Genomic DNA, 12,292 nt, shown 5'->3' with positions numbered 1-12,292 from the left:
TTGGCTAGTCCTGACACCCACGCAAATTTGGAAAGTATATCCACGACTGTTAATATATATTTTACACCATCATTTTCTTTTGAAAAATCTATCATTGACACAAGATCGGCCTGCCATTGACCGTCTATATTGGACACCCCGACTTTGTTTTTTTTAAATGATTTTTTCACTGGTTTGTGCAGTGTATTGTTCAACCATTTTTTTACGGCGCCTTTACTTAAACCAAATTTCTGTACTTCTCTGAATAAGCCGTAAGAACCAGCTGCTTTTGGTGTGTAGTACTGTTTTCTAGTGTTGGTCGAATAGGTCGCTATTCGATTCGACCGCTATTCAGCCGAATAATGCAAAATTATTCGGGTCGTCGAATGCCGAATTCGAATCCCATTAAAGTCAATGGGAGAAAAATTCGGGTTGTTATTCGGGTCGGTGCTTATGTGCTCCTTATTTGATCACAATCATTTTCTCTTTAAACCCTCACACAGTTTTACAGCAATAAGTACAGTGGAACTTACAGCGCTGCGTAATATGTTGGTGCTATATAAATCCTGTTTAATAATAATAAAAATAAAAATACCTTGCTAATAGTCAACCTTTGGAGCATACATAAAAAGGGTGACAACATTCCAAATAAATTTAAAATGACAAAGGGTTGTCACTTGAAGCTAGGGAGTAGCTGTGATTACACTTTGCTTGTAAGACTACCAGAATGCTTCAAAGCGGAAGTAAATCTTGTATATTACAAGAGACCTGTATTATTAATGGAATCTTGGTGTGCTGTGTGAATTTTTATCCCCGATGATAAGGCATCCCCATCAAATAAGCCACCCCCCGATTTTTGCTCAAACAATTAAAATAAAGCACCCCCCGCAAATAAGACATCCTCCGATACCTGATACTGTGTGCCTCTGTGTGACTCCTCGATGCTGGCTGCAGTGCAGAGTGAAACTAAGAGTGATCAGAAGGGGACAATGAATGGCACATGAGTGATCAGAAGGGGACAACGAATGGCACATGAGTGATCAGAAGGGGACAATGAATGGCACATGAGTGATTTTTAACAATAAATGTGTACTGTGGTCTTCTTCATAGAAAAATAAGACATCCCCCTGAAATAAGACCTAGGGCATATTTTGGCATTTCAAAAAATATAAGACAGTGCCTTATTATAGGGGGAACAGGGTAGGTTTGGTTTAGCGTTATGTAATCCAGTGGGAAGCTTTGCCTCTAAGCGTCCTATATTGAAGACCAGTCATTGCTGCTCTTTCCCTTTGTGCAGGGTGACTTGTCTGGTATTCACCTTTCCAATTATTTTCAGCAGGTAGTGGGTGGAGCTGCTGTGCCCCTCCCCCTGCTCAGGTTAAGTACTATCCAGTCATCACAGATACTTTGCACTTTATTTGGCACATCTGGATTTGCAGAAGCATTTAACACACAAAATGGATTTCTAAACTTTGTGCTTACCTTATATATTTGAGTGGCCAGATATCTGATTTATTGTAAATCTTTAATATTTCTGTTTGATATTTAGTGAACACATTCAAAAACATATGATGCTGCAAATGATATATCGGGGGTTTATTTGGATGTAAGCTGATAATAAACCCTGAATCTAAGATGTAGGTGAGCGTACAATACACAGATAACCCGATCATTGACATGGTCGGTGCATGGACAAGATGCTTTATTTGTACAGCAATCCGCCCTGACCCTCCCCAATCAAACCTCTGCAAGGAGCTATCATGTAACCACGCCCATCTCGTTTAACACGTCTCGGCCAATCAGTGTCATGGGGGGGGGCTAATAAAACGCGGGGACGTAAGGCAGCCATAGTTTCAAAGATGGCGACGGCAAATGAGTGTGGTGGTCCTGTCGGTATAAAGAGAGTGCACCTCGGTATCTCGGAGGCTGTATTTGTGGTGAGAGCTCAGTGTTCTGTTATATCGTGCGTGTTGGGGGTGCCATGCGAATGTCGCTGTGCTGAAAGCTTCTTGCTGGGTGCATGCATCATGGTTACCTAGGCGGCCCTTTGTATTGGGGTAGTTGTACGAATTCATAAAATCTCCTATCGATTTTTTATAGGTTACTATGTGTTCTTATGCCGCATTTACACATTTAAACCGAACTTAGAGCAGGTATTTACATTGGCAGTGTGCCATTGGGCATCAGGAGCTGGTGGTGGAAGGCATTGGTAGCTGAAATAGTGGGCATGATATGGCTCTGCTTTTTAGTAGTGAAGGAGCAGCAATCAAATACGTATCCCAGGTCAGAGACAACAGCCATTCCTTGACAGCTCTGCCAGTCACCTCCTACTCATTCAGGTGACTCCAGGTCTTTTGGTAACCGCGGTTCATTGCACTATGAGCATGGTGGGCTCCAGAGAGCACACGGATTCACATGCTGCAAAGCCCTGTCTGCCCCTGGAAATCACTGACATCTTAGCCACTACAGTCTGTCCCTATCTACTGTTGTAGCAGATCAGTGCCTACTACATTGCTGCTGAAATCAAAGAAGACAAGTAGGATGTCTAATGTGGTGCCTAATCTACCTCTTTGCTGCCACTCGCCATAGCCTCCCCATGCTCTTTAGTAAGGTTTTTAGCCAGTATCCAACCTACTTACCCCTGTGCTAAATGTATTGTAAATACTGTATGTGTTTTTTTTTTTTTATTTTTTTTTTATTTTTTTTTTTTCAAACGTTTATTAAAAAAAACTTGTGTTAATGTGGCCTAAAGAACTTTGCTTTATTTAATGCCTCCCCCGCAGCAAAGGAAAAGGAATTGTTGGAATTCTGAAATGCTAGCCAACAAGTAACTACAGATTCGAGCGGGGCAGAGCTGTGAAACTGCCTTGCTGAGTAAGAATCGTGGTATGCCTATGAATACAGGAAGCTATGTAGAGCACCTTTTTATACACGTCCTACAAGTGGCTGATGTAATGTCCTAGGGATTACGGATTACAAACCATTGTGTGGTAGTTAAACATGTAATGTAAGTGTACAGTAGCATATATTTTTCTAAAAATATATGTGTCTGTGTGTGTGTGTGTGTATGTATATATATATATATATATCACATTTTTTTGTATTATACTCAATATAGCTATATTGTATTGAATCCAATACATAATTGTTTGAATTTCCCGCTGATCTGCCCGCAGCGGGAAACCTCTAAGAATGTCTCTGCACTTCGCGGCTAGAGAAGAGAAGAAGCAGGACTTATCCCCAGGATCTGCAAATAAAGCTACCCCGAGTGTGACTCGCGATTAGTTATTTGCAGGTAAAATCCACCCCAGGTCACACTCGGGATTACCGCTAGGAGGGTTAATAGTATTAGCAACACCCTAAATGCATTGAGTTTCCTGGGCCTTTTCTTTAGGGCTAGAAATTGGTAACTCACATTTTCTGATGCAAGCAGGCCACATATGTCTTGTAAGATGATTCCTTCCAACAATTACAGAGCTTTGTGTCATAATCTCCCCTACACCCTCGAAGATCCTATTATCCGAAGTAATACAAAATAAAGTCTATAGCAGAAATGTAAAAATTGTTGTGATCCATAGGGGAGTGTACCTGTGAGATTTAAAGAAAGCTGTTTGCATTGTCACCCTAGTACAATACAGGTTTTGTGTTGCTGGTGAAATATAACAGGCAGCAACCACTTCAAAATAATTGCTTTTGGGTAAAGACACATATTAAGAAATGTAATATCTGTTACTAACAAAATGCAGTAATTTGATGGAATATTTGGATCTTTCTGTTATAGGAAGATGTGGATTCATTCATGCAAAAACCTGGAAATGAGACGGCTGATGTGGTGCTTAAGCGATTAGATGAGCAGTATCAGAAATATAAGTTTATGGAATTAAATCTTTGTCAGAAGAAACAGAGGTAAGTGCTTTTCAGTTATGTGGAGGAGGGGTGCAGGGGAATGTGCAGAGGGGAGTGTGGGGTGGAGATAAAAAAATGTAATGCTTATTTATTATCCTCTTTCCAGCATTTACTGATTAGTGTTCACCCTCTGGTAATTACTGGTATCTGACCCTTCTGGTTGTGAGTGCTGTAATTCCTCCCTCTTTTTTTCTTTTTATACAAATAAAAACACAGAATTGATGGGGGACATGCTATCCACTCACTACAGAGCATCAGATCCTATTTGTGTTCAAAGGACCTCAGGAGAGCCAGGCCTGAAACCCACCTCTAGAAATATTTGTGTTTTAAATCTCTTTTTTTACAGGGTAATGGAGATTTAAGTTTAATGTAAAAACAGGGTCACTTTATTTTGGTAACATTTGCACCTGTTTTATTGTTTTTTGTTTTGTTTCAACAAAATCTTAAGACTGTTTTATTTTTAACAGGCTAAAGAGTCAGATCCCAGAAATTAAACAGACATTAGAAATTTTAAAGCGTATGGAAAATAAAAAGGTAACTATATCTTATGCTCTCTTACATGATGAACTCTACACATGGGGGGGGGGGGGGGGGGAAATAAGGCTGGAGACTGCAGTTATGGTATAGAAGAGACACAAGTTATATACAAATGTTCATTTTATGTACCAAGTACGTCTTCATTAGGTGATCTGTGTGATCAGAGCACATGTTAAATCCTCTTTATATGGACAAATTTTTGCCCCTCATTTTGATATTTGAACAGCTTGAAAAAAAAAAGGAATGCACACTACTCAGTTATATGGATTCCCACAGTTTTCCTGTAATTAATTCCTTAGAAGAATTGTTAGACTGCTCCCATTGAACAGGGGTCATACAGTTCAAGGAAATTGTCTCAGCCAATTGATTTATCAGTCTGCACAAAATCATATCAGGTGAGATAGGTTGTCAAATAATCATGTGTGCAAGTTATAAGCCTATACCTGTATGTTTATACTGTAAGACAGCACATAAAGGAAATGTGCAGTCAAATTAAGGTTGACAAAGCACCAGGACTTGATGGATTACATCCACGTGTCCTCAAAGAGCTGAACTCGGTTTTTTCAAAGCCATTATTTCTATTTTTTAGAGACACTTTAGACACTGGCAAGGTACTGATAGGAACCACATTGGCCTTACGCCAATCTATCATTAAAATGGGAGCAAAGTCATTACCAGGTAACTACAGACCGGTTAGTTTAATGTCCATAGTTGGAAAGGTCCTAGAGAGTGTGATAAAGAACCACACAGGGAAGTTTCTGCTAGAAAATAATATTATAAGTGATAGTCAGCATGGCTTCAAGAAAGACTGAAGTTGTCCAAAAATTGACTCTCTTTTTTATGAGGAAGTAAGTAAACAGATAGACAGTGGAATAGCCGTTGATATAGTGTACTTGGACTTTTCTAAAGCATTTGACACTGTACCCCACAGACGGTTAATATGCAAGTTGGAGTCAATAGGTTTAGAAAAGTCAATCTGTAAATGGATAGAGAACTGGTTTAAAGATCGCATCCAGAGAGTTGTAATTAATGATTCATCTGAATGGTCTACGGTTATTAGTGGTGTACCCCAGGGTTCAGTGTTGGGACCTTTACTGTTTAACATCTTTATAAATTATATAGAGTTTGGGATTAAAAGTACAATTTCTGTGTTTGCAGATGACACCAAACTATGTATCAGAAGTCTATACAGGATGTCTATAATCTACAAGCAGACCTGGATGTACTGTTTGAGGCTTCTGGGGGGATCTGGGGTTCTGGTAGATCATAAATAAATCATAGTCCATATAGAGAACTCTCTTCCCAATTATTCTCTTTGAGATCATTACAAAGAACAAGAGGGCACTCTTTGCGTCTAAAGGAAAAGAAGTTTAATATCTGTAAAAAGGATTCTTCACTGTAAGGTCTGTGAAAATGTGGAATCGGCTTCCTCAGGAAGTAGTTTCAGCAACTACTATAGATTGCTTTAAGAAAAAGCTAGATTTTTTTTCTAGAAGTACAGAATATAACTGGGTATTACGGCTTTAAAGTAAAAATAACAGTGACTCTTGATCCAGGTAACATCCGATTGCCTCATGGATGGTTTTTTTTTTGTTTTTTTTTTTTTTCCCTACCTCTGGACCAACTATGTCTTATAAGGTTATCTGGGATATGTTTATTTCCCTAGTGGTTGAACTTGATGGACTTATGTCTTTTTTTTTTTTTTCCCAACCTAACCTACTATGTAAATGAAAATAAAAGGACAGAAAGATTTAGGACAGCCACATTTAGGAATTGCTCAGCTGGAAATTATACTTCTGTTTGGTTACTCTTTTACATGCAAATGTTCTTTTTTTGGCAGGGCACTGCAGACTCCATGGAGACAAGGTTTTCATTGGCAGATAATCTGTACTGTAAAGCATTGGTGCCACCTACAGACAAAGTTTGCTTGTGGCTTGGGGTAAGTTTTAAAAGAGCAGCAAACGTGTTTGCTGTTCATCGTTGTGTATAAAGGATATCTAAGTTATCAAATGTAATGCTTACACAGAAGTTGTGTTTTATTAGGTTTCCAAATAAAAATGCTTTTTGTAGTGAATAGATCCACGTCTGATCACAATATGTTGCCAGTGCTTCCCCTTATTTCTATCCATGTGTTACCCTGGAACTGAACCTCCCTCTTAGAATACTGTAGAGCTAAACAATTTTTTTTGCCTGGGCATATTGGAATTGGGCATGAGATTGAAAATATCGTGATATCACACTAATCCTTTTCTGAACATTGCAGGGTTTTGGGGACTTTGTCACATTCTTACCTGCTGCTGGTAAAATAGCTTGTGTACAACACTATGAATAGATCTAGAAATAGAGGCAAATTCATATCTGCACAGGTTGGCACATGGTTTACTCAATATATGAATGTATTGCATTCATTGATTGATTCTTCAGTTTAATTTTTAGAGACATTTTCTGGTAGAAAAGTACAAATTGGCCCTTTGTTTTTAGGTTGTTGCTAGATACACCTGATGCCTGGGTTATTAAATGTGTTTACTTTGTTCTCTTCACAATTTACTTAACAGTTTTTTGTAATTTGTTTTTTCCGTTTCAGGCCAATGTGATGCTTGAGTATGATATTGATAAAGCACAGGCCTTGCTAGAGAATAATTTGTCTACAGCCACCAGAAACCTTGAGACCACAGAACAGGACCTTGACTTTTTGCGGGACCAGTTTACCACAGCAGAAGTCAGTATCCTTGTGTAGTAATAAAAAAAAAAAAAAAAAAACTTTTATTTTGAATAGCATCTTGGTTTTTGGTACACAATAACATATATTGACTTCATTGGCGCAGTTTGCAAGGTTGATACATAATTAAAAACAGTATCCACATCCTTTAAATGTTCCCCCTGGTTATCTACATACTGATGTAAAATGTATGTGCACCCCATGGTGATGCGCTATAGATTCAGAAGCTGATACTGCCCTTTTTGCAGCGTTGATTTCATGAAGGCATTTTAAATACCTGCTTTACCTCTCCGCTATGAAATTGTGACTACCCTGACTCCACACTCTAAACTTTTCACAATGCTGATCACCTGACATCAACCACTTCCTCCTCCCTTGGTCATGAGTACAGTGCAGATCTCTTTGCTTACTCTGTAATCAATATGAATGGATTACAGACTGTCTGGGCTGCAGTAAGGCGTGTGGTGGCTTCATCACTAAACTATTCCAGCAATGTATTGCAGAGCCTCCCGGGATACCTACGTCATGCATCCTGGGAGGCTCTTGGCTGCTCATTCTGCGCGTGTCCAGTTTTGGACATGTGCAGAAGGGGCCTTTTCCTACACTAAGGGGTGAGATGCCAATCTCAAGCATATGCAGTGAGATCTGTGTTCTTTATTTCCCACTTTACAGCAGGCTACGTCACTCGATTTTGCACTTGCAAAGATTGAGTTCAGGTGACATAACGCTAAAGATGAAAGATATTTTATTTTTCACATTAGTTCTGCTTTAAAATCCAGGAGGAGGTGCCACGTGGGAGTATAGATTTTTATGTTCTTTAAAGGCAAGATACCTTTTTAAATCTACAAATGATAGTTGCCAATAATAGAGTTGATTATCTGTGCATTTTTGGTATATCAAGTATACTTTTTGTCTGAAGGTGCGGTCTTTTTGTTTAGATATGTTATAAAAGTCCTATATTTTCATGAGGTGTACTTATCTTTTACATGATCGTAGGGTGAAAGCTTGGTCTCCTGAGGAAGCTGTTTGATATTCTGCGAAACACATAGAGATTATCTTGGCTAGAGGCCTCCATTTGCCCCCCCCCCCATATCCAATATGGTTATATGGTTTTATTTTGCATTTTAAACTGATTAGGATAATAAATGTTATGGTGTTTTAGATGAAAATGTTTTTTAATAAAATACTAGAAATATATGCTTTGTTTCCTAAGTGCTGCCGGAAATGTCCCATGTTCTTTCCTGTTTGTGTGTTGGTATTGAAATAGGGATGTGGCAGCTGTTGAAATATTAACCAGGTGTAAGAAAGGAAATCAACTTTTGTACTAATACTTGATATGATCACTACAGGGTCATGGTATTTTGTAATATTTCTTTGCAAAGAATGATTGAGACAGTAGTTGAGGTATCTAGTCAGTGTGGGCCATTATTTTTGCCACTTCTATCATCTATATGTAATGGCACTTGCCGTCTATTAGCCTTAAAAAGATTGATTTTATGCAAAAAAGTCTCACAAAATTATAAGTTTTTACATTAACGATGGTAAGTATCTGGACTTGACTATAATTTATGTATGTCTAAAATTAACTTTAATATTGCCTTTTTTCTTTTTTATAAGGTGGTCCTTAACACAACTCAGATATGGCTAGAGTTTATAACTGGGACGTAAAACAAAGAAATAAGACAGACGGGGTTAAAGGCATAGTTTTAAAAATTTCTAAGTAACCGTTGTTTTAGATAGGGCCTCAGCAGACTTTTTTTTTTTTTTTTTTTTTTCTTCCTCTTAACCATTAATCTTCAAACGCACACTTTTTTTATTTGTTTAATCCAGTTTCATGCTCGCCTCAAGCTACACTGGAGTGGAAACACCTCCTCCTTCATCAAAGTAAATTAGGCCTAGATATGTACATGACCTGGAATATGTCAGCCATACATGCCATGTCTGTATGCTGTAATAAATCCACTATGGACTAATTTTTTTTTTTTTTTTTGTCCTCGTCACTACTATGTTACTATCCCGATGTTGCAGTATTGGTTTGTATGGGTTTTTCAGGGTTAACAATTGGAACCTACCGTTATATATATACCTGAGCATAAGCCGACTTTTTCCGCACCCAAAATGTGCTGAAAGTCACCCTCGGCTTCTACTCCAGTCAGGTGCATGGGTCCTTCCAGAAAAGCACCCGATCTGGCAGCAGCGTCCAGCGGTTTCTGTCCCCTAATGACAATGTCATCAGGCTGCGGCAGAAATAGGCTGGTCTGAAAGATTGCAGGGTGCGTAGGAGTTACAGCGGCTACATGCTGGCATAACTCCAGCACCAAATTCAAAAGTACACAAAACATAAGAAAAACTCACCTTGTTCCATTGTTGTTGCCCGTCATCCTGCTGGTCCCCACAGCTCCTCTGGACATGTCTTCTGTCTTCAGCCGCGGAGTGCAGAGACGATCTCTGGTGTGTGTGTGTGTGTGTGTGTGTGTGTATATAATAAAAAATAAACATGTATTAATATATTTTTTAATTTAAAGTTTATTAATAAATTTGTTAAATGTTGGACATATTTTGGTGAGGTATAGGCCTTGTCAAGGAAAAATGTATCTGTTTCAGTGTTCTCCCCAGAAATGTTTTTCAGCCGGGTGGTAGGAAGCTGTAGCGGGGTGGACAAAAAGGGTGTGTGGCAAAACATGGCAAATTTAGTGCTCCCAGTTGTTTATGCCATGGGTATCCAGTAACCTCTTATTGTTTCAGTGTTCTACCTTACCCTTAAACCTTGTCCCAACTTTGTAATGCCTGCCCCATTAGTATATCCAATTTTTCTATTCTATGTATTTTGCCACAGCTGTCCTATGCCGTGTATTGTGACCCAACTTCCTAGTGTTTTAAGAGTGTAATCCTTTGTAGTAGTGTAATAGTATAATGAATGTGGTGTAACAAGTTAGGCTTAGTCCATATTAGCAGCAAAAAACATTTACCCCTTCTGAGTGACTTCTGGCAACTGCTAGGCACCTAGGATTGGTAACAAGCGGTAAGTGTTGGGCTTTTTCAGAGCTAGCAGTTTTTTTTTTTTTTTTTTTTTTTTTTTTAAGAATCGGTGGTTTCTGGTATTAGGAATGGAAGAATGTAACCTTACTGTCAGTGTGAGTTCAGCCCAACTTCAGATGTGCTCCTGCGGCTATATTAAGTTAAAGTGAACTTTGGTGAAAACATTTTCTTTTTTTTTTTTCTTTTTTTTTCACCTGATCCTTTTACACAATTAACCCAGCAGGCCCATGCTGCCTCAGCTTCCACCTTTTCTCTGAAGCTCACTTGTTTTTGTACAACCAGTGCTGTCTTGCACTGTGTATGCATGAGCTGGAACACTTTTTTTTTTTTTTTTTTTTTTTTTACATTATAACAAAGCCTTTGAAGGTGCATGCACATAAGGAGCAGTGCAGAGCCTCTTGGGATATGTGACACAAATATACCAGGAGGCTGCGGATTTCCCCTTTGGTCTTTACCGAAATGTAAGTAAAGACTGAAGGGGAGAGGTCCTCCACAAAAAAGTGTAAAAAAAAAAAAAACATTTTCCATTATATAAGTCACTCTTAATATAATGTTAAAAATGTGGTGATGCTTTAATAGCATTATGCATGTGATATCAGATAGGGACAAGACAGCCAGTGACCTCCTCTCATCACTGCCCATATTCTATTAAAAAAAAAAAAAATGTCCTGACGTTTATCCAGTGTGCAATGTCATCGGCAGCGCAGTGTGATCGCTATGTGAGTGTAAAAGCTGCTTGTCATATTCTGCAGCCTAACAACTCGCTTTATATCTCCTAAACAGTTGGTTGTAATAACTTGAAATTATTAAGGTACACGTGGAGGCATAGGAAACTGAAACTGTAGGTGCAAGTGGGGGACACTTGTGGCTAAACCTTTTTAAAATGTAATTACTTTGGCATTATGGAAACATTAATCTCTACCTAGCAAAATGTGCTGCCTGCTCTGTTACACATCTGTCTGCATCTTACCTCAAACCCCAATTTCTCTAGAATTAAGAAGTGCAGGGAAACAAAAATATAGGTGGAAATGGGAGACACTTGTGGCTATCACCTTTCTTCACTATGGTATCATTACAACATTAAAATAAAAAAAAATAAAAACTCCATCAAAATGCACTTCCTTGTTACACATGACTGTACCCTTCCAGTACCTCAACTGTATGTTCTAATGATGCCATAGTGATGAAGTTTTAGGGGATGGGAACCACAGATGTTCCCCACTTACCTATATTTTTGGTTTCTTACCCCCTCAGGGCAGGGAAGCCCATTTTGATTGGCTCAGTTTTTTACGTTCTAATGATGCTGTAGTAATGAGATTGTAAGGGGAGAATGTGCCCGACACTTGCACCTATATTTTCAGTTTTGTACCACCCCCTCAGAAATTGGTGTACAAAGAAGAGAAGCAGACAGTAGTTTCATAGGTATAGATTTGTGACAGGTAGGTATATATTTAGGGGCCCACCCCAATGCTCCTTGCTATGTTAGTGGCACCGGGGTCCCCAATTTGCACTTTCAATTTAGGACTCCTAGTTGCACTTTCCTCTGAAACAGCAACCCTAAAGTTAAATTTTCAGAACTTTTTACATTTGTGACCCCAAATCGTAAAATTCTTTAAAGCTGGGGGGCTGGAATTGTGGCAACTGGTATCTGAGGGTCCTCTGTGCACCCTGAAAATTACAAGTCATTGTGACATAGTTTAGGAGATAAGGGGGTTTGTACACAGAGCTGTGAGGATGCAGAAGGACATGCAGACTTCACACAGCTCTAGCAGTGGATACATTTTACAGGCAGCTGTTTTCCTTTTCCTTTTTTTTTTTTTTTTTTTTTTTTTTTATAGAAATCCCAGCTCATGCTATCAGATGGGGGCGTGGCTGTCTGTGTCTCATTCACATGAAGGCTGAACTGTGTGTGATCACCTCTCATCGCAGCAGCAATCCTCTGAACGGATGACAGCTGAGCACAGAGCAGCCCCATTGAGATCTGTGCAGAGCATTAAAGCTGCTGGGAGGTGGGTGGGGCAGGCACAGCAGCTGGCCGGAGCAACTGGTTGGGGAGAACTATGCATTTCCTAAAGAAGTGTCAGCTGTTTGTTCTCTTACAATTGTAATATT

At 39.1% G+C, this 12,292-nt stretch overlaps 1 protein-coding gene across 3 annotated transcripts; it reads left to right on the top strand.

Moving 5' to 3' along the window:
• The first annotated feature begins 1,815 nt into the window (after positions 1-1,815).
• On the top strand, positions 1,816-10,191 carry LOC140342867 (prefoldin subunit 3-like). 3 transcript variants are annotated; one of them, XM_072429237.1, is made up of 6 exons: positions 1,816-1,916; positions 3,761-3,885; positions 4,353-4,419; positions 6,263-6,361; positions 7,007-7,141; positions 8,972-10,191. In XM_072429237.1, the coding sequence occupies exons 1-6, from the start codon at positions 1,839-1,841 to the stop codon at positions 9,032-9,034; spliced, it is 567 nt and encodes a 188-aa protein (XP_072285338.1). In that variant the 5' UTR covers positions 1,816-1,838; the 3' UTR covers positions 9,035-10,191. The 3 variants fall into 3 exon arrangements, with proteins under 3 accessions (XP_072285338.1, XP_072285336.1, XP_072285339.1); XM_072429235.1 differs by lacking the exon at positions 8,972-10,191 and adding an exon at positions 8,780-8,946 and having other exon boundaries at positions 7,007-7,145; XM_072429238.1 differs by lacking the exon at positions 8,972-10,191 and adding an exon at positions 8,138-8,895.
• Positions 10,192-12,292: the final 2,101 nt, after the last annotated feature.

Source organism: Pyxicephalus adspersus, chromosome W (genome assembly GCF_032062135.1).
Source record: "Pyxicephalus adspersus chromosome W, UCB_Pads_2.0, whole genome shotgun sequence".
Lineage (NCBI taxonomy): Eukaryota > Metazoa > Chordata > Amphibia > Anura > Pyxicephalidae > Pyxicephalus > Pyxicephalus adspersus.
The sequence above is the reverse complement of the archived record's forward strand: the minus strand, read 5'-3'. Positions and strand labels throughout refer to the sequence as shown.

Coding starts and splice junctions, on each gene's coding strand:
- LOC140342867 (XM_072429235.1), top strand. CDS start 1,839: ATGGCGACGGCAAATGAGTGTGGTGGTCCTGTCGGTATAAAGAGAGTG. Junction 4,420..6,262: donor AGCGTATGGAAAATAAAAAG/GTAACTATATCT, acceptor TTTTTTTGGCAG/GGCACTGCAGACTCCATGGA. Junction 6,362..7,006: donor AAGTTTGCTTGTGGCTTGGG/GTAAGTTTTAAA, acceptor TTTCCGTTTCAG/GCCAATGTGATGCTTGAGTA.